Below are 24,012 nucleotides of genomic sequence, written 5' to 3' on the forward strand. Positions count from 1 at the left end.
TAAATGCATATGTTGATACACTGAGACACTGTTAAGAAATTTTAAAGGTTTGTACATTCAGGGGCACCTGGGTGGCTCAGTTCGTTAAGCATTCAGCTTTGGCTCAGGTCATGATTTCATGGTTCATGAGTTCAAGCCCCTCATCCGGCTCTCTGTTGTCAGCACAGAGCCTGTTTGTGATCCTCTGTCCCAACCCCTCCCTCCCCCTTTCTGCCTTTCTCTCGCTGGTTCTTTCTCTCAAAAACAAACTTAAAAATAAAAGTCAGATACATTCATCCCCTAGTGGATAGAGATGGAAATACTACATAGATTACATTTGGTTCACAGGCCCAACAGAAGAAATTGGGCTCAAGGTAAAAGAAAATGTTTTTGAAAGCGAAAATTATAGAACATCGCAGTGAAGTGTGTGCACACACGTATTATGATGCCTTCCAGATGCGAGTAGAGCTGGTGAAGTGTGCAACCTGCAGAGTTCTTTAGGAGTAGAAAACTCGTCAGCCCGCGCCCGGAGAGCTGGTTTAGTCGCCGATCACTTGCCTTCGGTCCTTAGTGGCGCGTGGCCATGTCCGCCTCCCCCGGGCATGTGAAGGCCTTGTGTGTGTGGGTGGAGCCCTGTGGTCTTTGGAATCTCCAGGACCTGGTTGAAAGCTCAGGTTCCTGTATCCCCACCCCCCCGGACTCTGAATCCAAAGATCTGGAGTGGGGTCCGGGCATCTGCCTCTATGCCCTCTTGGGGTTTCCGCGTAGGGGCGTGAGGACGTGTGTGCGAGATGAACAAACTAACAAGACTAGTGAGGAATTTGGCTTTTAATGCAGTCTGGTGATCTCTTGATTCTGGCCTTTTCCTCACGAGTCCTGTGTCAATGGACTGGCCTCTAAGCCTCTCCCGCCTGGGAACGCCCCCCCAACACCTGCTTCTCCCCTGGGGCTCCCTGAGGAAATGGGTTTATATTGCACAACTGGCCTCCGGAGAGAATTCCAACATATGTTCGAAGTGGTTTGTGTTGGTTAATGCCATCTTCTCTGAGAAGGAGGAGATTATCACAGGAGGGAGCTCTCTAAAATTAAGACTTTGTGGGCTTGAAATAGCTGGGAAAATGGCTGCTTTTGTGTCGAAAACTGAGCCTGTTTTGCTGAGCACAGTGGTTATTAAGCACCCGGGGAGAGAAGATGGTCTTGGAAGCCGGAAAAGAAGGGATGAAACAAAAGTTTAATTGTTTCGGCGTTGAGAGTGCCCTCTCCGAGCCAGTGCTGCGGACGTGCTGTGGCCAGATGCAGGAGGGTGCATGTCGGAGACACTCGGAGCCTCCGGGTGCCTTCCCCTCGCCCGTAAGGTGGCCTATGGTGGGGTCTCCATGGCTTGGCATAAGGGCCAAATGAAGTGCTGTAGAAAAAGCATTGAGAGCCCTGCTATTTTTCTCTTTTTCCTTTTCTTTTTAATTTTTATTTATTTTTGAGAGAGACAGCACAAGTGGGAGAGAGGGGCAGAAGGAGAGAGAGAGAGAGAGAGAGAGAGAGATGGAGGGAGGGAGGGAGGGAGAGAGGGAGAGAATCTCAAGCAGGCTCCACACTCAGCACAGAGCCCAATGCAGGGCTCCATCCCAGACCCTGCAATCATGACCTGAGCCAAAATCGAGAGTTGGAGGCCCAACTGGCTGAGCCACCTGGGTGTCCCTGGACTGTTTTTCTTGTCTGATTAGAGAACGCATGTGGCACTCCTGCAGGCGGGGGTGGTCTCCCTCTGCACAGAGGGACGAGAACCTCTGGGCAGGACAGCTCCTGTCTGCAGCCAGGGTGGAGGGGTGGAGGGGTGGAGGGGTGGGGGGGACGGGGCCTGAGGAGACGGGACAGATGGAGTGCCCCATCAGCCTGGGAGGAGGCGTGGGGAGGCTAATGCAGGCCTTGAAATCAGCTTGCCTTCAGCTGGGCATGTGGAGCATGGGTAGGGGGCCGAGACGGGCCTTACACAGAGAGGTACGGTTTATTCAGTCAGTGCATGCTGGGAGCACCTGGGTGGCTCAGTGCACTTCGAATGTCCAACTTTGGCTCAGTTCGTGATCTAGCAGTTTGTGGGTTCGAGTCTCCCATTGGGCTCTGTGCTGACAGAGCCTGGAGCCTGCTTTGGATTCTGTGTCTCCGTCTCTCTGCCCCTCCCCTGCTCGTGCTCACTCTGGTGCACTCTCTCTCAAAAGTAAATAAATTTAAAAAGAAAATCAGCGCATGTGTTTCCAGGACCAAGAGCTGTGATTCCTGTTTTGACCTCAGACTCTACTTCCCGATCCATCAAACAGGTGGCGTGGAGGCTTGCTCCTGGGAATGGAAAACACAGCTTTAATGCCTGATTAATGCACATTTACTATGTGAATTAATAAAAATCAATCTAGAGGTGATTTTCTCCTTTTGTCATTGCCAGTACTTTTCTGTGAAAGACAGTTGTAAACACGTATTCAGGCAGGAGCCCATTTCACAGACTCCATACAGGAAAGCGATGCAGGCTCTCACCGGACATGTGCTTACCTGGCTCTGACAGGTGTATAGAGAGGGCGGTGCGGCCCTTAGGAACTTCGCAAGTTTTCCAGCCCTTATGGATCCAGATACGGATAAAATGATGGCACGTTTGTACCTGACAATGTTGACTGGGGGGTGCTGCGCTGGACCGTTTCCTGCTGTGTGCTGCTTTTCCAAATAAAATTCATATTTGGGGGTTCCTGTGCTTTGAAAAGTAAAGATAACAAGATAAGTGGTGCTTTTGAAAATCTGTGGCTCATTTTATGCATTGGATTCACTTTTGATTTTCGAATATATTCCCCTGAATCCATCAATGCGGAAGTACCCCCAAACACATGAGTGTTTTGTTTCCCTTGGTCTCTATTGCAAACGTTTCTTCTCTTTTTTTTTTCAACATGTATATGGCTTTTTGTTTTGTTTTTTATTTCTTTAAAAATTTTTTTTACATTTACTTATTTTTGAGAGACAGAGCAGAGGTGGGGGAGGGGCAGAGAGAGAAGGACACACAGAATCTGAAGCAGGTTCCAGGCTCTGAGCTGTCAGCACAGAGCCCGACGTGGGGCTCAAACTCACAAACTGTGAGATCATGACCTGGGCCGAAGTTGGACGCTTAACCAACTGAGCCGCCCAGGCGCCTCTGTCTTTTTGTTTTAAATCTGTCCTAATCATAAGAAAAATTGATTTGGCTAAACGGTCTTTATGAGGCCTCCATTGGCAAAGATCAGTTACAATAAAGGTAACATTCCAAATAATCATTTGACATTTTTCTCTGTTTCAGGCCGATGTGGAACACACCACAGCCCTGGCTTACACAGCTATACTGTTTGTTTACACGTAGGAAGTCATAACACTGTCTTTTGTCTCTAGGATTTTTGTCATTTATTTATGTTGCAGGAACTAAAAAGTAACAAAGGGTTTTTCCACTGTTTTCATTAATATGTCAGGAGTTTTATCGTATTGTTGAATGAATTAGGTTACCTTTCTTTAGACACATGCAAAATGAATAGCGGTTTCCTGTTGTGTTTTAGTGCTGGGATTTTTATCCAGGTAGGCCTTAATTAAATGCCCTTTGCCATTCCGCTAATATGTCTGTCTATTTAAATCAATTTGACGTTAACACAGAACTACTAGGTAATTAAACAGTTCAATGCCACATCCTGGATTAACGAGAAGGCCTTAATTTAGGAGCACAGCGTTGGAGAACGTTGTGTTCAAGTGTGCCCAGGGGTTTGCAATGTAGCAAGTTTTCAGTAACATCCACGAAGAGATCATGATTAAGAAAAGTTGCATAATTATAGAGTCTTGTGTTATTATGTGTTATTTGATAGCATCTGTGTAAGTTATGAAGCCGGGTAATACAGTGAACACTCATAAGCCACCAGGCAAATTTAAGCACTAGAACCTGACTCACTCTTCTGTGCCTCTCTTATGGCATCTCACAAACTTACACTTCCTCTCCTCACACTAACTGCAATACTAAATTTTGTGGTTCAAAAAATTTTTTAATTATTTTTAAAAAATTGCAGTGTTTTAACATTTTTTCTATTTTTAAGTTTATTTATTTATTCTGAGAGAGGGAGAACAAGCAGGGGTAAGGGCAGAGAGAGTGGGGAAACAGAAGATTTGAAGGGAGCTCTGGGCCGACAGCAGAGAGCCCAACACGGGGCTTGAATTCATGAACCGTGAGATCATGACCTGAGCCGAAGTCTGATGCTTAATGGACTGAGCCACCCAGGTGCCCCTGATATATTTTTGTTTGTTTGTTTTTTGTTTTTAAAGAATAAGGTAATTGAAGATTCAGGTTTGAGTCTTCTGTTTTCATATTTCATTCCTCCTGCTTCTGAATCATTTTGCTGCAAGTGACTGTCCATGAAGTCATTGATATATACATTGATCAGGCTGGTTGTTCCTCACCTTGCACACGTGGGCACAAGATGGCCAGAAGGGTCCCTTACCTGTGTCTGGAGAGGCTCCATGAAGGACACAACCAGTGCAGTTGTGGTGACGTTCCAATGTACTGACGTCTACTGTTAGGAACTCCCGGAGTTTCGGAACCACTAGAAAATTTATCTTTGTATCCTGAACCCTTAGAACTCAGTAAATGCTCAGCAAATGTCCTTATGTTTAATAATTTAGCAAGAACCTGTAGGAAAAATTTAGGAGAAGATCATTTCAATACCATTTCATTTAAGATCAGCTTTAACATGTGAAATCAAACATATTTATTTATATTATACTTTATATGTATTTATCTACATCGAGACATATATGCGTATATATCCTTGCCCTTTCTAAGTTTCCCTCAGGCTCTTTCACGGAAGGATCTCTCAGACTTTACATTGGTTTTAGCCACTGCTTTCGCCTAAGGCTCCTTGAGCTCATAGATGGGTTTTCATTCTTGAAGGCATAAAGAGAAGTGGCAAGGAGATGTTTACCTTTGAACCTGAGCACCTCATTCCGAGGGCACATATGCCAGAGAGAGACTTCCCTCAGTGCCACATCTATGTTAGGGAGGTTACACCGGGCGCCTCAGGGTTCCCCTCCCAGGCCAGAGGGGAGCCAGAAGGCAGTGGAGGGGTGGCGATGGAGAAATTTCTATGATTTCGACATGAATCTGATAAGCAGGCTCTGCACCTCCATGAGCCAGAGCATGCAGGCCCTGATCAAGTTAGAGGAGAGGGAAGGAGAAGCAGCCCATCTCTTGGGGGGGGGAACCAGGGACTTCGGTTTGTTGACAGCTGCGGAGGGCCACCGGGCAGGAGCAGCCTGGCTCCTGGGCCTCAAAAATGGTGAGACGTGGCAGCAGGAAGGTTCCTGTGCCCTGCCCTGACCCCCCGGAGCCCCAGGAGCACCCTGCGCCACCTGTCAGCAGACAGGCGCAGGCGGCGTGGGAGAAGCCAGGGGCTGCCTGGAGCCCCCAGCTCGCACACGCTCAGGCCCGGCCTGCAGAGGAAGCGCCTCCTAGCTTGTGCTTCAGAAAAACGGGGTTCATTCTGCCGCTGCAACCTGTGCCTCTGACACAGGTTGCTGGGAGGAGCAATGAACTCTTGTTTGTTTGCTTTAATTTTGTTTTAACATTTATTTATTTTAGAGAGACAGAGACAGATCCTGAGCAAGAGGGGCAGAGAGAGAGGGACACACAGAATCAGAAGCTGGCTTGAACCCACAAACTGTGAGATCATGACCGGAGCTCAAGTCAGATGCTCAACCGACTGAGCCACCCAGGCGCCCCATCAATGAACTCTTTGAAATGAGATGGGCTCTTGAGGTCCCTGGTGCACCAAGGTGGGGTGCTGGGCGAGGTCTCGAGGAAGGGAAAATGTTGTCACAGACACTTTGTCGAGTTACCCGCACACGGTCCTGCGAGCCAGCAGGTAGACTTTCTGGTGGGTTTAGGATTGACATTAGATTTCTCTCGGAGGGTAAACCTGCCTGTGACCTCACTGCCATGAGGCCTGAGAGGTTTGTGAACCGGGTTTGCCACTGTTGGGCTCAGCTGGTCCGGAAGGACCCTCTAAGGAAGACTCTTTAAGTTTTATTTTTATTTTTGAGAGAGAACACATGTGTGCATGAGCAGGAAAGGGGGAGAGAGAGGGAGAGAGAGAATCCCTAGCAGGCTCCACACTGTCAGTGCAGAGCCCTACGTGGGACTTGAGCTCCTGAACTGTGAGATCTCATGTCCTGAACCAAAATCCAGAATTGGCCCTCAAATAACTGAGCCACCCAGGCACCCCAGGATGATGTGATTTTTTTTTTTTTTTAAGTTTTTATTTATTTTGACAATGTGAGTGAGCATGAGCTGGGGAGGGGCAGAGAGAGAGGGAGACATAGAATCCGAAGCAGGATTCAGGCTCTGAGCTGTCAGCACAGTCTGGAATTCACAAACTGTATGATCATGACCTGGGCCGAGGTCAGACGCTTAACCAACTGTGCCCCCCAGGCGCCCCAGGACGACGGTTTCAAGGAGAGCCCTCTCTGAGGGTCATCAGACACATCAGCCCCCCTCCGACTGTAAACAGCACTCAGTGTTCCTGATTCTGCGGTAGGTGCACAGATAAAGACGTTTCCAGCAGGCTTCCCCATCCCTTTCATGAGATAAAATAGACAATTTTCATATTACAAGAAAGAGGTATAAATATTACATATTTCCTAGTCTCAATCTTGAGAATAAAAATTTTCTAGGAGTTCTAAAAGCTTTTGTTCTGCATTGTTTATTTTTATCAGCTATGTTGTTAGGAGAGAGAGAAGATTGTGAAATTAGCTATGTAGGTTGCAACAGGCTGGTGAAGGCGGTGTGCACCCCAAAGCATTACTTTCTGGCTCAGCCTGCAGCTCACCCCTTTCCTCTCCAAACCCGTCTCCTCTCTGAAATGGTGTGTGGACACACGTCTCCCATGTACATCGTGGGGAGAGGGTTGATATTTTTATCGTCTTTGGAATTGTGAGGCAGTACTTTCTGTAGATGAACAGCTCATATCTCTTAAGGTAGTGTTTTTTTCTTATTTTTTCCTTCCCTGCTTAGAAAATGGATGGTCAGCTAGAGAGAGGGTGAGCGGTTACAAGTGAATTGTTTCTGTGGCGGGGGGTAGCCACTTACACAGTGAACTGCTGGTTGGAACAGGGCCCCACCTGCCTCTTGACCTTCTCTCCTGCACCCCGCAGACGCCACGGGCTGTGAACACCTACACCTTCCCAGCTTAGCGCATGCTGTTCCCATACTTGGAATCATTTCTTCTATTCATTTTCTTTTCCTATTTCTGCCCCAACCCGCCTAAGTTACCTCCACCTGCAGAAATTTGCCTCTAGTGATTATACCTAACACAAATGTCACTTCTTCCAGGAAGTCCTCACTACTCATCCAATTGGAAGTGAGTGAACTTGACCCAGTTTTGATACTCTTTTATTACCTATTGTTTTTAATGTTTATTTATTTTTGAGAGAGAGAGGGGGAGAAACAGTGCAAGTGGGAGAGGGCCAGAGAGAGGGAGACACAGAATCCGAAGCAGGCTCCAGGCTCTGAGCTGTCAGCACAGGGCCCGATGCGGGGCTCGAGCTCACAGACTGTGAGATCATGACCTGAGCCAAAGTCGGGTGCTTAACCGACTGAGCCACCCAGGCGCCTTTTTTATTACCTACTTTTTTGCACCATTCCTAAAATGTTGAGAGTCCCCAATGCCTGGAATTATTATCATCAATCCATCTATCATCTATATCTGTTTCCTCTATGTCTGTCTGTCTCTCTCATTAGATCATAAGCCCTGAGAGGGGCATAGCATGGTCCTGAAAAGAGATAGTGGCAGATGCCCAGTCTGAAGGATCCTGAGGGAGGTGCTGCTGGCTCATACTCTTAAGATAAAAGCACCAGAACCTACAGAGACCCTGGGGGACGGGCGGGCAGGCAGAACCCAGAGTCCACAGGGCATGGAGTGAACTGGGCTGTGGTTGGTAGCTGCACTCAGGTGAGGAAAAAGGAGCCATGCCAGGGGTCAGGATGACTTGGGGTGGCCTCAGCAGGTGTCAGACTCCGTGGTTTTCCTCTGGGGCACTTCGGGGTGTTGCAGGCCCCCCTCCACCGTACCCGACCAGTGTGCCTTCTGCCCCTGTGCCTGCCCTCTCAGCTGGCACCTAGCGGCAGGGCTCCTTGCTGGCTGAGTGGGCGCTCGGGTCTCAGCCCAGGTCCTGGGGTCCAGCTCTCTGCCCTCCCAGGCGGCTGGACGTCGGGAGAGCCTGGCTGCGCTGCTCCTCTCCCCATCGCCTGGTAGCCCGGCACAGTTCCTCGTCCCTGGTAGGAGGTCAGCCAGTGGAGCCCCGTCCTCGCGCTGGTTTGCTGGATGAGCCCACTTGTGTCTGCGGTGCGTCTCGGGTTCTGGTAACCAAGACCGCTCATCACCATAATACTCAGTTTGTAGTTACAACCCTGAGCCACCTCGTCTAGGAAGAAGCAATTTTCATTCCCGTTGCTTCTCTCCTGTTGGTTTAGCTATTCACTTGTTTTCTTCCACCTTCATGGTCCTGGTTGGGGGGGGGGAGGGGCACAGAGATGAATAAATGCGATATGGTCCCTGACGGCCCCTTGAGCACAGCCCAGCAAGTGGCTTTGCCTTCTAATGGGGTCGTCTCTGGGCCTCTTCTTGTACCGTCCTGCTGGGAGGCCCTCGCTGTGAACCTCTGCTCTGAGGACACAGCAGTCCCTGCAAGCCAGACGACGGGTTGTGGGGATGTGTCTCGAGTGCTGCCCCCAGTTTAAAGCCGCTGGGCTGGAGAACCTCTGGAGTGTTCTGTCTCCCCACTGGAACCACGTGGCTCTTGATAGGTTGTGGGTAAACCCTTTCTGCTGTGTCTTTTTGTACAAAATGAAATGCATTTTGAAGGCTGATGGTGGCTTTTGGGGTAATGACGGTGGCCACCAGCACAGGTGGTGACTGTCTCTCCAGGACAGGTGGTGGGACTTTGAGGCTCGTTTGGTTTCCTGACCTTGAGTTCGTATAGAACCATCTGCTCTTCTGATGCTGACTGAGGGCACGTGTTCCTGTACGCCTGTGGTTACCTGGCCTTGAACTTGGCGCCACCGTTTCTTATGGTACCATACATTTTGGCATGTCCTTGATGCTCATGGTTACATTGGTGTGTCTTTCACAGTCAAAATAATACTGTGCGATTCAAGTTGCTTTTAATTAATCTCACTGTTTAGAAATAGCAGTGGCAGAAAGGATCACGTTCACAAGTTCAGCTTGAGGTTTGGGTGGATCGTATAAGTTAGGACTAACCATCTCTTGGCATTCCCCTGTCTTTTTAATTTCACCCTGCATGTGTTGGTTACTCCCAGTAATTTCTATCACTATAATTGAACTAGTCCAGTAGTTCATTTATTGGAATCCTGTGAGGGCAAGGACTTATCTTATTCAGTTTCATTGCCAGTCCTTAGAATTGTGTCTAGTGTGTGGTGGGGGCGCACTAAATATTAAGTGACTACATGTATTAACGAGTTGGCCATGAACAGGATGCACTTTTGTTCACAAGGGGATTAATGCCCTATTTTCTGTAATTCTCATGTCTGTATCACAGACTCTGGCCAAGCTTTATGCAGAGGGTGCTGGCTAGGAGGGGCATTGTAAAGAGATGTCATGGAAACTGCATTTAATGACTACGACTTTCCCACTGTCCACCAGCGTCCCTGGATCAGGCATCAGTGTGTGTGTGGGCAGAGAAGATTTGAGTTCAGAGAATGAATCACAATGAATGAAGGTAAACTTTTTCTTGTAACCTGACCAGTTCCTGCCACCTGACATTCCCATTGATACTACTCTCCATAGAGAACGCTCCCCCAGAAAGTGATATCGTGATCTTCTTCAGGTTCTGGGAGTTGAGCTTTTCTGGAAAATCATGGCAACATATGAACTTGGCCTCTGCTAGTAGCCACGTGGAAATGTCTGGTTCAAATACCTGAACTAGAGTGAAGACACGTAACCAACGGCAGACATTCAAATGTCTGGATTCCATTTGCTGTTTCTCCCTTAAAATAATCTACCTTTCGTTCAGGCTAATCAGCACGCTCTTCACAGCTCTTCAGCACCCCAGCTTAATTGGCCTGAATTGTTGCTCTCAGTGTGAACAGTTTGCTCTATTCTCAAGGCTGGATCTGATGACATCTAATTATCCTCAAAGCGCAGCCAGGCAAGACGAGACGGAGCGAGTGAGCGGCCGCAACCGGCTGCCATAAACGCACTGATTGCGTGTGCAATCATCCTGTGCTCTCCGGGCAGCATTTCCAGTGGGATGCACTTGCAGAGCTCACCAAACTGTCCTGGGATCGTGTGTTGTTTAGAGACCAAAGGCAAACCCTGCCGTCTCAGCCCTGCTTTAATCAACACAGTTTTAGAAATACTGCTTTTCCACCTGCCAAAGCTCCATAAGCACGTCAGTGCAAGCTTCCTTCTTTGCAGGGGGTTTTGCCTAACAAAACACCGGTTCTTACACGCGGCGTCTGACTGGGAGCCTTGGCGGGTGGTGCTTTATTTGTAGTGCGTTATCTTCATAGGAGAATGGCCCTTCAAACCGGATGAAATGGGATCTTCAAACTTTAGTTTTTCCTTTTGAAGTGACAGCTCGCTTTCATTGACACAAAATCGCAGTGGGAAAATGTCAGAGAGAACGGAGCTCACTGTAATCATAATGACGCTGGACCCTGACTGAGATGTCGTACAGCCCTTTGGACCATGTCATGATTGTTACTGGCTAATTCCTAGAATTCCTTCTGCCGTAAGGCGATCATTGTTGTTCCTGCCGGAGTGACCTGTAAGAAGGGGGCGCGGGTTAGACTGTGACTGAAGCCTCATGCATCTCGTCCCACCAGCACGTGTGTGTGTGTGACCCCTGGCTGCAGTAGGAGGCCGGACTTCTTTATGCTGGAAGGTTCTAAGATGCATGACTCAGTGTTCTCTTTACTTATTTCTGTTTGTAATCTGCAGTCTTTTTGTGGAATGACGAATATGAAGGCATCCCAGGACTGTGGGGCGGGGGGGGTACAAACACAACTGAACAAAACTGTGACCAGAAACCCTCCCTTAGAAAATTTCCCACAACGTGATGAGTAGGGATAGTGAGGCCAATAGAACAGGAGGATTTGGTTCACTTTAAAGTAATACAGAGGTTGGAATCGTAGACTCTCAGGCCTCGCAATGACCTTGAGGCCCTAACACCCAACCAATTATGAACGTGTCCACGGCGTCCAGAGGTTTGCACCGGGGCAGACCCGCGGTGCCCGGAGTATTGCAGCATGGCCTGCTTCGGGATCCACCTTCTGTGGGGGCTTCGCTTCCTGTGAAACCCCCCAGACCCGCCCCAGGGAGGCAGTTTTGTTGGTATGAGGGTTTCCATGAGGAAGGATGGGAGCAAGAAAGTTTGGAACATAATTTCCCTTGTCCTGCTGCTATCTTTCCTTTTATTTAAAAATTTCCTTTTTGAACCTTGGCCAAAATGTTATTTCTTTATATTTTTCTCATTTGTTTGTGTGGTCAGGTTTTTTGTTTTTGTTTTTGTTCTGCTTTTCTGGCTCTCCCTGGCCTGTCCTGAACTGCCAAGCATGCTTTTCCCACATCGATTTTGTGTCTCCGGCTGTGATGTGCAGAACTCCAGTGACTGAATATTAAAAAGCTAAACCTTTATCCACACCTGTATCTCTCCCCTATTCCCAATTATTTTCCCCATTTGGGCAGTTAGGAAATTGTGTGTCTATATTTGTATTCTAGTCAGTGGTATTTATTACTTGATTCTGTCAGTTACACGAGTGGCCCCGAGTCTGTGTGGCTAAACCTTAGCATGTTCTTGGTGTAACTGGAAGGAAAGAAAACCTTGTGTGTAAGAGAGTTATTACATCATCATATCCAGTGATGTCACTGAGCTCACCGCCCACGGCCACTGATGATACTCAACTGTTACCTGAGTATTCCATGTCCTGATTGAACTTGCAGGGCTGGGCGTCTCCCACATGTGTCACCTTGGGTAGTCGACAAACTGTGGTGACACATCTTCATGTCAAATGAAGGCAAAGAACAAGATGAATATGCACATTCCTTGCTGCTCTGAAATCCTGTAATTTTGATCATTGCTCCTGTGTTTTCCAATTCTCTGAGTGAGATCTTGAGTCACTTATATAAATTTCCATTCTCGCTTCAACAAGCACATAGAGCGTGCCTATGGAGTGCTGGGAACTGGTGCCCAGAGATGGAAGGTGCCCACTGTGCTCTCAAGGAACACAGTCTGGCGGAGGAGATAGGAACAAAAATCCCTCTGGAATAGGGTCATGCAGTATCAGGATAGCAGTATGCAGTGGACGCTCTGGGATTCACGGAGCTGGAGGGAACTGATAACAGAGGACGTCATGCTGGAGGGCAATCTGGAAAGAACTCTGACTTAACCCCATAGAGGGTAGTGCAGGATGGAAAGGATGGGTGAGGCTCACGGGACAGGATGGACAAATGGGAGGAAACAGGAAGCGTGGTGTGCTGGGGAGTTGTCCCGCGAGTCAGTGAGGTGGCCATGGGTGGGTGGCAGCAGATGGGGCGGGGAGGTCATTAGCACAGTGGCTGCTATTTACTGCTCTCCTCGGCTGAGTTAAATGGGTGTTAGCAGCATTTTGCTAGTGAAGACATTGAGGTTGAGTAACTTCCAGAAGGGCATACAAGTAGTGAGTAAAAGAGCAAAATTTGGACTTGAGTCATTGTGAGACCAAACCTAAAGCTCTTTCCTCCACGCAGACTTCTCTGTTGCTCTCTCTGATGGGGGACACCAAAACACTTCTTTGCTCCCTGCCCCCGCTGCCTTGCTGGAGAGTATGCATTTCATCCTAGAGGTGATGGGGCTGAGCTCAGAAGGATTTCAGGCAGGAGCACAACAAATAAGGTAAGGAGGTTGGCAAGAAAATGGCAGCTGATGGCACCTGGATAGCTCAGTCGGTTAAGTGTCCGATTTCAGCTCAGGTCATGATCTCACGGTCAGTGAGTTCGAGCCCTGCATCAGGCTTTATGCTGACAGCTCAGAGCCTGGAGCCTGCTTCGGATTCTGTGTCTCCCTCTCTCTCTGTCCCTCCCACACTCAAGCTCTGTGTCTCAAAAATGAATAAACATTAAAGGTTTTTAAGAAAATGGCAGCTGATCTGGGTCAACTTGTCCATTGTGCTGGTTGGACTTGGTTCCAGCACCACCCTGGGACAGTGTGAGTGGCATTTGGAAGACCTGGTCTCTGTCTCACATCTGTTATTAGCCTTTCTTGTGACACTGGACCTAAGTTTCTTTGCAAACCTGTGAGGATTAAGGAGAATACAAAGTGAAAATAAAAGTCATATCAACTTGTAGTTACTGAGCCTTTGCTACATGCCTTTGCTGAGGTCACGCCATTTAATCCTTATAACGCCCTGTGAAGCAGGAATGATTAGCACCCGCGGTGCACAAACAGACCTGGACTCACCTAAGGCCACACAGTTTGTAAGTGGTGGAGCTGGGGACACACCCCAATCAGAGTATTTAACCTCTACACCTCCTGCTTTCTAGGAGCACAGTGCCTGGTGCCTGGTTGGGAGTCAGAGCTTTTCCTTGGGAGCTCAAGGAAGGTGGCGGAACCCAGGAGGGCAGCCTTGGGACTCCGGCCATGGTTTTTTCTCCTTCCCTGGGTCCCTCCTACCCAGGCTGGTTCACAGGAACCGCTTTCCCCACCGCGTGCCAGCTCTCAGAGGCTCTCACAGGCATGTGGAGCAGGTCTGGGATGTGACTGTGTTGCACCACCTCGCTGGAGCCATTTCCACTGTCAGCGGGGTTCCCTGGGTCTCAGCCACACTGTCCCTTCTCAGGAGGAACACAGCTAGCCCCCACTGTGCCTCCCCCCACTTCTGGGGGTCCTCAGCACTCAATTCTATCTTTCTGGCCAGACCCCCGCCTGGCATTTGCAGCTGACTTGCGGCATAATTTCTGGGGAGAGGAGTGTGGAAGAGGGTTTGCTTTGGGACAAAGTGTTCCCTGGTCTCTACTTTAGTGGGACTGGACTTCAGGTCTGGGAGTCTCCTACAGCACAGCCCTTGAGCCAGGCTCCTCCTTGACTTGAACTCCAGGATTTCAAGACATTTGCTTCTGAAATCCACTTTGCCTGTGGTCCAAACAAACAGGCAAACACCCCCACCCCACCCCCTGCCAAGACAACCCTGACTTTGTGTTGATTCTAGGAGAGGGTGTGGAACTCGCTGAATTTATTTATTAGGTGCTGTCATCTCGTAGACAAAACCAGAAAGTTTTCTCTGAAACTCAAGATGGCAGAATAGCATATGCTTTTTAGGGCTATTTAAGAGCTTTACTTTCAAATCCTAGGGAATCACAAGGCTTCTTTCCGTTCAGTGTGTAGCTTGGCTTTGTAGAGAACCACATTCCCACTGGCTGTCTTTCGTCAGGGCCCAGGGCCATTACATGTCATTTCTGCTTTACCGTGGCTGGTAATTACCTGTCTTTAGGTAGGTAGATCACAGCTGTCAACAAGGCTCACTGTACATGGTGAACTGTCTTGAAGGTTCTTTGATGACGTGAGTTGTGCTTCAAAAATAGCACACAAATGTGCCTGGGTAGGCGTATCTGCCCGGCTCAGGGCAGCCCCTCCTCTGCCTGGGAGCTTGCATTCTGAGCATCCGCGTGGTGGGGCCTCTGTGTGGCTGGTGCGTCCACGTCCCTGGTGCATCCAGGTAGAGGTGCGTCCGCGTGGCTGGTGCATCTTCAATCATGCCACATATTTAATTTCCACAAATTGAGAATGTGTGTTTTGTGAGCGTGAGGAGAGTTGTTACTTGTTTCTTGCGGGTTTACAAGTGAACTGGACGCTGTGTTGTTTCCTGGCGTTGCTCTGTGGTGGTTCGTACAAGAGAATGGACTGGCCGTGTGCAGAAGTCTGTTCTGAATGGTACAGATGTTTACAAACATAGGCTGCCTCATGCGATTACCAACTGTTTCTGCAAACTCAGAGGGAATCTCAGATTGCTCGTTTTAGTCTTATTCTTGCTCTTCTCAACAAGGAATATTTAAAGCTGAAATTTTTAGAATAAGAAAATGTTGCTGGAGACGTAAATTGTAACGTTAACCTGCCACATATAACAAGCTCATGTGTGAATGCTCTTTCTTCGTAGAGCTGTCATAGCGTAAAACTGCACCAAAGAAAATCCCCTGATAAGAAGTGCTGGCTTTTAAGATTTGCCAGGAAAAAAAGGGAGAGTTTTTTAAGCACTTTTTTTCCCCTTTTTAATTGCTCTCATTGAATGGTTAAGGTTTTAACACATTCTCATTTCTTAGATGTTTTACATTTAATTTTATTTTTATTTTTCTTAAATGTTTATTTTTGAGAGTGAGTGGGGAAGGAGTGGAGAGAGAGAGGAAGAGAGAGAACCTGAAGCAGATTCTGCACCTCAACACAAAGCCTGACGTGGGGCTCAGTCCCATGAACTGTGACATCATGACTGGAGCTGAAATCAAGAGTTGGATGTTTAACCGACTGAGCCACCTGGGTGCCCGAGGTTTTTTAAATTTTAAAAGTGTTCTCAGAGCACTGGGTGTTCTATGGAAATGAATTCGACAATAAACTATTAATTAAAAAAAAGTGTTCTCAGGGTCAATCCTCTTAAGATATCTGGATTTTGAAATGGGGCATAGTGGTCATTCATGTGGAGGAGGCTAAACTTGGTAAGACTGGAACCCACAGCGCTGCCTGACTAAGCCGGACTCCGCGGGGCACGCGGGAGTGCTCGGCGGTGGTGAGGCGGTGCGTGCGCAAGCCTTGTCCCAGACCGCTTCTCCTCGGTCCTTACAACATCCGTGTGAGGCTGACAGCAGGTGTTTCTGATTCCATCTATTGTCTACGGCCATCCACCCTGAATGCGCCCGAGCTCATCTGATTCCGTATATATTGAATTTCTGGCTCAAAGGGGCCACGTTACTTGCTTAAACTTCTCAGCCTGGCAAGTCACAAAGCCTGAATGGCCTGGTGCCCTTTCCACGTTCGCTCAACCAACATTTACGGAGCATTTTGTGTGCTGGGAACTATGCCTATAAACGAAGTGGGGGGTCTGTCTTATAAATAAGTAATTCGGGCACCTGGGTGACTCCATCAGTTGAGTGTCCAACTTTGGCTCAGGTCATGACCTCATGGTTCATGAGTTCGAGCCCCACGTCAGGCTCACTGCTATCAGCAGAGAGCCCACTTATGATCGGCTGTCCCTCTCTTTCTCTGCTCCGCCCTCATTTGCACTCTCTCTCTCTCTCTCTCTCATAAGTAAACATTAAAAAAATGTATAAATAAATAAGTCACAAGGATGAAAAGGCCAGCACAGGGGATGTGTTCAGTGATATCACAATAACGTCCGGTGCCAGCTGGTCACTGCACACATCATGTTGCGCATCACGTAGCCTACAGAACTGTCGAATCGCTATGTCGTACGCTTGAGACTAATAGAGCGTTGTATGTCAACTATACTTCAATAATTAAAAAGGAATAAAAAAGAAAAGGAATCTTCCTAAAATTGGGCTTGGAGCTTACAGTCTGGTAAGACATGTAGACCATGTGCAAGTAAGCCAAGACGCCAGATTGTGAGGAAGGAAGCAGCCTGGGCATTGAGATAGAGAAAAGATGTGGTTGAGGGGTGGGGGACCCACCTCAGATAGTCGATGGGAAGGGCCTGAGGCCTGCAGGGGGAGGACAGGCTGGGCGGGGTGTGGCTAGGGTGGCCAGAGGTAGGAGCGAGTGCTGCTGGGCCTCTGATGGTAGAGAGATGCCAGCCTGACTTGACATGAACGGAGTGGACAGATCTGGGACATGGGTCTCTACCGATGTCAGTGGGATGGGATGTCAGCAGGAAAGAAAGGGGGGCGCAAGGGTGCCCCTGGGCTTGTTGATGGAGAAACAGTGGGAGGTGCGCTGCATATTGAGATGCGGAAGTGAGTGGGGAGAGACGAAATATCTTTTTTGGCCATTGAGTGGGGGGGGGGGGTTGCAGGGGGAGGAGACGAAAGTTTAGGAAGGTCTCAAAAATTACTCTCAGTTTCTGTCATCATTATTTATTTAGTTTTCTAATTCTGTTTTAAATACTTGAATTTGAGTTAGGAAAATCACTTGGGTAATTTTATCCACTTACTTCTAAGCAAGCATGTATTCTATCTCTGGGCGTGTGTCCCTATTCAGGGGACTGGGGTTTGTGGGTAATAAAGAAGCAGCAGATAGAGTCCTTGGCCTTAAAACACTTTTAATCCAATTAGGAAGTCAAGTTGTGGCTACATGAGACCAACAAGTAATTATTGCTTGTAATTATCTAGAAAATTCTGAAGGCAGCCTATATCAAGTGCATATGTAACACGAGTTATCTATAACACGTTGAGAGAACACACACCGAGGACAGTTTGGGGCGCATTCACCAAGTCACAGGGAGAGTCTCCTGGAGAAAGCGAGTCGGGAGTTGGACCCTGAAGGAAGTGTTGGCTATCGCCTTGAACAGAGGACAAGAGAGATAAGACCCTTGTGTGGAGGCATCGAAAGTGCACAGACAAAGCCACAGAGGAGAGGAGCAAGCAGAAGGGAGGGTAGGAATGATAAAAATAATAGTGATAACTACCAGTCATTGAATGCCTAGAAATACCAAGCACTTTGGTGGGAACTTTATTAAAATTAACTTTTAAAAAAAAATTTATTGGGGTGCCTGGGTGGCTCAGTTGGCTAAGCCTCCAACTTTGGCTCCAGTCATGATCTCACATTTGTGGGTTCGAGCCCCACAGCAGGCTTTGTGCTGACAGCTCAGAGCCTGGAGCCTGCTTTGGATTCTGTGTCTCCCTCTCTCTCTGCCCCTCCCCTGCTCATGCTCTCTTTCTCTCTCTCTCTCTCTCTCTCTCTCTCTCTCTCTCTCTCTCTCTGTCTCAAAAATAAATTAAAAAATTTAAAAATTTTTAAAAACTTTATTAAATGTTTATTTAGTGAGAGAGAGAGAGAAAGCATGAGTGAGGGAGGGGCAGAGAGAGAGAGAGAGAAAATCCTAAGCATGCTCCAAGCTGTCAGTGCAGAGCCTGATTTAGGGCTCTGTCTCAGGAACCGTGAGATCATGACCTGAGCCAAAATCAAGAGGCAGATGCTTAACCAACTGAGCCACCCAGTTGCCCCCGAGATTGTCTTTTTAAAATCTTAACATTGCAAGGGAAGTATGCCTATTTTACATGCAAGAAAAACAAGTCTTAGAGAAATAAATGCTTCAGGGTCATACAGCGAGGAAGGGGCAGTTCTGTTGGGAACCCCCGCTACCACCAAAAGCTAGTTTGAGATTTGAGTTTGGAGTTGATTTACTGAGTAATTTGAAAACTTCTGGTTTCTTAAGCAGGATGCTAAGACAATAATCCTGTGACCAGTGACGTCCACGGAGATCGAATGAGAGGAATAGAGGCTGGGTGACCACACAGGTGGATTCCAAAGGTTTTGAGCACAGCCTCCTCCTTAATGTTGAGACATTCTCAGTAAATTTAAGAGTAAGACACAGATGTTCCCGTGAGCAGTGTCACTTAAAATTCTTCTGGAAGTGATAGCCAATTCACTTCGATAAGGAAACAAAAGGTATGATGTAGCGGAAAGAAAGAGGCAAAATTATTATTTGCCAATGTGATTATCCACTTTTTTCCAGGAAAAGGATGAAAACTCAGGAGAACCAAAAGTATTAGAAATGATGTAAGGGATATCTCAGATGGCGTGTTACAGATTTTTAAAAAGTGCTCCCTCAGTTCAATGACCAACTAAATTTATAAGAAAAATAATTGAAAAATTTAACCCAATATGTAAGTAGTTTACACATAGGAATAAATTTTAAGGAAATGTTCAGCACCCACAGTGGGAAAAAAAGGATAAGACCGAGAGATACAGAAGCATGCTTGAATAAATGGAGAATTATATTAAATATCTAGAGAGAAAATTCAATATAGTAAAGATGTCTGGCCTCTCCAAAATTAGATTATAAATTTAACACAATTCCAACTGCATGATAGCATGGTTTTGGGGGGAGAAATTTTTGAAATAATTCTTGAGTTCAACTGAAGGAAAAAGTATGTGTATATGTGGAAAAACTCAGAAGAGTAAGTAATGAGGGATCAGAGGATGGGGCATTCTTGTTTATAAATAATTAAATTATTAATTTAATAATAATTAAAGCTGTGTGCGGTTCTGATCCTGGGATAGAGAAGTTAATGACACAGAATATTAGACCTACGACTGTGTAAGAATTTAACATATTTAAACTTACATGGATTTATGAGAACCTTTCCAGCAAACCTAGATAGATTAATAACATTTTAATTTCAATAAGTGAGACCATAGGCAGTAGAAAAAAATGTCAGCGACCATATAAAATCAAGTGAAGAAGGCACTCGTGGGCATCACACAAAAGCCAGGGACGTTTGGTAGATTCCTCTACATAAATTTAAAATCTGGGTCAAAACAAACTGTCTTCCATTTAAAGACCACAAAGGTGCAAAAGTATTTGCAAGGTACAAAAGATTAACAAAGAGACAAAAGATTAATACGGAGTAAAAGATAAAAACATCGACTCAGTAGAAAGATGAGTTTGAGAATATGTAAGGAAGATTCTCCAAAAAGAGAAATGCAAATGACAAACACGGCAGAAACTGGCTTACCTCATTAGCATTCAAAAAATGGAAAAAAAAGGGCTCATTTTTCACATGTTGGATTAGCAGGTAACCATTTAGTCATAACCATTGCTGTAAGTATGAGAAAGGGGCCCTGCTTATCTGTATATAAGCAGTTCAGCAATGGAAATTCAAAAAAAACTTCTAAAACAAACAGAAAACTCAGCATCTCCTGCATCGTAATGCCCTATTCTAGAAATTTATCCTTAGAAAATGCTATAATTGGGGCACCTGGGTGGCTCAGTTGGTTAAGCATCCTGCTTCGGCTCAGGTCATGATCTCACGGTTTGTGGGTTTGAGCCCTGTGTCGGGCTCTGTGCTGACAGCTAGCTCAGAGCCTGGAGCCTGCTTCAGATTCTGCATCTCCCTCTCTCTCTGACACTCTCCTGTTCGCGCTGTCTCTCTCTGTCTCTCAAAAATAAATTTAAAAAAAACATTAAAAAAATTTTTTTTTAATGCTCTAATTCAACAAGTGAGCAAAGAGATACAGACAAGCCTCTCCCTGAAGTATTGTTTCTAAGAGTAAAAATGCCCAAATAGTTCAGATGCTTGGCTGGCATTTAAATTACAAGTTCCAGAGCAATATAGACAGTGTGACCCCCTTTGGCTTCCTCCACCTTTCCAGACGTCTTTGCCTGGTGCCACCTCTGTTCCTCTGCCCCCAGCAAAGTGCCTGCACCGACAGCCCTCTGCAAATGTCATCTGAGCGAACCCTGCTTTGGCCAGGCAGGCCTTCTGTGCCAGGCACTGAATGTAGGCTGCTGCTTGAAATCCTGTTCATGCCGGCGGCGTGCCTGCAGCACCCTGCCTCCCCTTTCCTGCCGGAATTTTCTGGAACCTTCCCTGCTTTATTATCCCACAGCAACAGCCGGCTCCCCCAAAGTCTGAGCACTTTGTCTGAATCTGCCTTGCTCGATGTGAAAGGGTTGGACGGGTGAGGCAGAAATCAGGTATTTGTGAGGTCAGTAGATTCAGAGTGGTTGGGGCTGGAGAAAGTGGTGGGGGATGGGCGAGGGGAGGCAGGGCTTGGGAGAGGGGCAGGGCATCCCATGCCGGTGTGTCCGGAGGGTCAGAGCGCTTGCTGGCCATGGTCATGGTCATACGTGGTTAAGGGTGCCACCTTCCACAGTGGGAACACTTCGTATTGCCCTGCTGGGTGGTATCCCCATGGGCATCCCAATCCTGCGCTGTTCAGAGCTGTGTGCCCACCCTGCAGAGGGGGTGTGTGAATGAAAGGAGTGGCACACAGAGGGCCCTGTCACCTCTTCCTGGTGCGGCTTTTGTCTTGTGGTGTGGCTAGAGCCCACGTTTGCAGCTTGTTCTGTGTTCTTAGAGTCCAAGACGGGGAAGACATTTATTTTCTCTTCCCCCGCAGCACCTGGCCTGCTACTTTGCATATAGTAGGCTTTCAATAAATATTTATGCAGTGGCTGGCTGGACTAGGTTAGTGTCCCTGGAAATAGAAAGAAAGAAGATGAATTGAGAAGCTTTGTAAATGGAAAGACTAGGACGTGATGAATTCATGATGATGAGATCATACAGGGCTCCTCTTTAACTTTTGCTAATCAGCTTCTGTGAATGAGCTGAATGTGAATTTCTGCATTAAAATTTAAGTTGTTAAACTGAGAAATCATAAGGCTCGAAGCAACCATTTTGGTCAGGAGGCCCTGGTCCTCAGGCCCCATCCTCTGGCTCATGCCTGGTGACAAAGCGCTTTATAGACACGAGGCCTCGCCTGTCACCCCATTAACAGCCCTGGCTCCATAAACTGGCAGCTAAAAGGGAGTTGGATGGATGGGGGATAGACTGAGAGTGATTGTAATGATAGAGTCTGTAAGTGGCCGGCATTTCAATTGTAATCTGGAGGACTAATTATTTTGATTATCGAATTATCTCTTGTGCTGATTTGCGATTTTCAGAAGCACTCAAAGATCACCCACGGGAGCAAGTGCAGAGCCCTCGGGTTTCACCACAGTGGCTGGCTCAGGGAAGCTGGGTGCTCTTCCTTGCAGGGGTGCTCCTCCCTGCAGGAGTGCGCCTACCTGCAGGAGTGCTCCTTCTTGCCAGGGCTGCTCCTCCTTGCAGGGGTGCTTCTCCCTGCCGGGTGCTCCTCCCTGCAGGAGTGCTCCTACCTGCAGGAGTGCTCCTTCTTGCCAGGGCTGCTCCTCCTTGCAGGGCTGCTCCTCCTTGCAGGGGTGCTCCTCCCTGCAGGAGTGCTCCTTCCTGCCAGGGCTGCTCCTCCCGGCAGGGTTGCTTCTCTCTGCTGTGGTGCTCCTCCCTGCTGGGACGTTCTTCCCTGAAGGGGCCCTCCTCCCTGCCAGGGGCGCTCCTGCCTGCAGGGGTGCTCCTCCCTGCCAGAACCACCTTCCCCTTAATCGTGACAACCCCCAGCAGTGACTGCACGCCCAGCGGGGTGCATCTCCCTTACCCCCATCCGGCTTCACCCCTCACCGATGCTTTCACCCACCACCTAGATCTAAACCTCCAGCACCTCCTTCCAAGCTCAGGTGCCCCCACATCCCCTCTGGGGCCAGGCAGATCCTTTCTACTTCAAGCCTCATCCATCATCTCCCTGCTCAGAACTATTCTTCTTCCTTCCCTCCCCTCCCCCTCCTCCCTCCTCTCCTCCTCTTCGTCTCCCCCTCCCCCTCTCCTCCTTTCTCTTCCTCCTCTTCCTCACCTGCTTTCTCCTCCCCCTCCTCCTTCATGGCCTGGCATTATCTCTAGTGACCAGCAATGTTAGACATAGTAGGAATCCAACACGTGCATGCACACATGCATCAATGGGTGAAGCCAAAAGAGGTTAAGAGTGTCACCCAAGTCATGTAGCTGGTAAGTGGTTTCTGACCCCACTCTTCATCCAAGGAGCCCCCCCACCAGCCCCTCCCAGCCAGGGGCAGCCCAAGCAGTGGGACCTTTACAGGGCACAAATACTCTCTTCTCCGGCCCCTGTTTCCTCATTCTCTCCCCCTCTCTCTCCCTCTACATCTCCTCTCCTTCCTCCCCAGCCCCCACAGTATTTTCTGGAACTCTGAAGGCCTTCTGGGGGCAGTGTTTGTTTTCGTGTGTCACCTCATGACGTGGGATTGCTCTCTGCTTTCAGGAAATCTGCCACATGTGTTCTGTGCCCCATCAGGGTCATAGCCTAAATTAGAGCTTCCAGCTGTGTTTGGGTTTCAGGCACATTTGTGGCTCCTTCTAGTCCCTTCGCTCCATGATAGGGAGGAATCGACCTTCCTGAGCCCTCGGTGCACGGGCCTCTCCCCGTTTGTCCTCCTCGTCCAAGGGCATGGTGGCCCCACAGTGGGGGCGTGAACACCCCCGTCCGTGGAGGGTTCCACACACAAGCTCACAGATGGGGGGGGAGGCAAGTTACACAGCCCACAGCCTAGACCTCGCAGAGGGAGGTAGTGGGAGGTGGCCCCGCAGCCTGTGGTGAGGACCAGTGAGCGGGCAGAGTCCCCTCCACCACTGCTGAATGGAGATGACAGTCTGAGTCGTCTTGCTGAGACCTGCTCAAGGCCAAGAGAGAATGGAATCAGGCCTGCGGGGCCCAGGGGGCGGGGGGGCTCCGTGGCAGCCAGGAGCTCTGCTCTGCGACCACAGTGGTACCATTCTCTGCTGGCCACTCATTGCCTCAAAACTCCTGGGAGCCACAAGCATGCCAAGCAGGCACGTTTCCTGGGGAAAGCAGTCAGCGGTATGCAGGCCCTCCGAACCCTTGCATTTGCAGCTGTGAGACGTGGACCAGGAGAGCTGTGGCCATGAACGTGACTTGGAGCCAGAGGATGCCATCCGGAGGAGCTCTGCATGGCCGCGGCTCCAGGAATTCATGGCGTTCTGTCAGGGAACCTTGCTTCCAGCTCCATGACCTTGTCCTGTGGGTCGTGGGCCTTTGGGGTAGAGAACCTCTCCCCAGGGGCGGCCACCACCGTCACAGCTGTGCAGACCAGCACACACAGGTGACATGCCCCCATCCTCGAGCTGGTGTCCTCGTCCATGGTCACTGTGTCTCTCTGTGACTTCAGTGGCTTCTCTTCGCCAGCTGTAGCAACCCGCTTAGGTATCAAAGCTTTAAGGCCCAAAAAGAGTGGAATTGAGGGGTTGTTTTTTTAATGTGGTCTTGCATGTCCTTGTTGTAAAGAAGTGTGACTCCCCCAGAGGAGCCGAGCAGGGGCCTGGCTCCGCCACTGACTCTTGGGCATTTCCTTAGTTGCTTCAGCTTCACAACAGGTTTTATTGTTTATTGTGAACTTGGGTTGGACTGCCTGTGGGTTAGACTGTCGTCTCTAAGGTAAATTTTTTGAAT

General features: G+C 48.3%; 1 protein-coding gene across 6 annotated transcripts in view; it reads left to right on the top strand.

The window, feature by feature from the left end:
• ZDHHC14 (zinc finger DHHC-type containing 14) overlaps window positions 1-24,012 on the top strand; it is a 271,981-nt gene that overhangs the window by 85,076 nt on the left and 162,893 nt on the right. The window contains exon 1 of one of the 6 annotated variants that reach the window (XM_029944135.1): window positions 6,833-6,993. The exons of the other annotated variants lie outside the window; for them this stretch is intronic. Within the exon in view, the coding sequence (XP_029799995.1) occupies window positions 6,971-6,993 (23 nt within the window). The 5' untranslated portion in view covers window positions 6,833-6,970. Of the gene's footprint in view, window positions 1-6,832; window positions 6,994-24,012 lie in introns of those variants that run through there. 6 annotated transcript variants of the gene reach the window in all.

Source organism: Suricata suricatta, chromosome 7, assembly GCF_006229205.1.
Source record: "Suricata suricatta isolate VVHF042 chromosome 7, meerkat_22Aug2017_6uvM2_HiC, whole genome shotgun sequence".
Lineage (NCBI taxonomy): Eukaryota > Metazoa > Chordata > Mammalia > Carnivora > Herpestidae > Suricata > Suricata suricatta.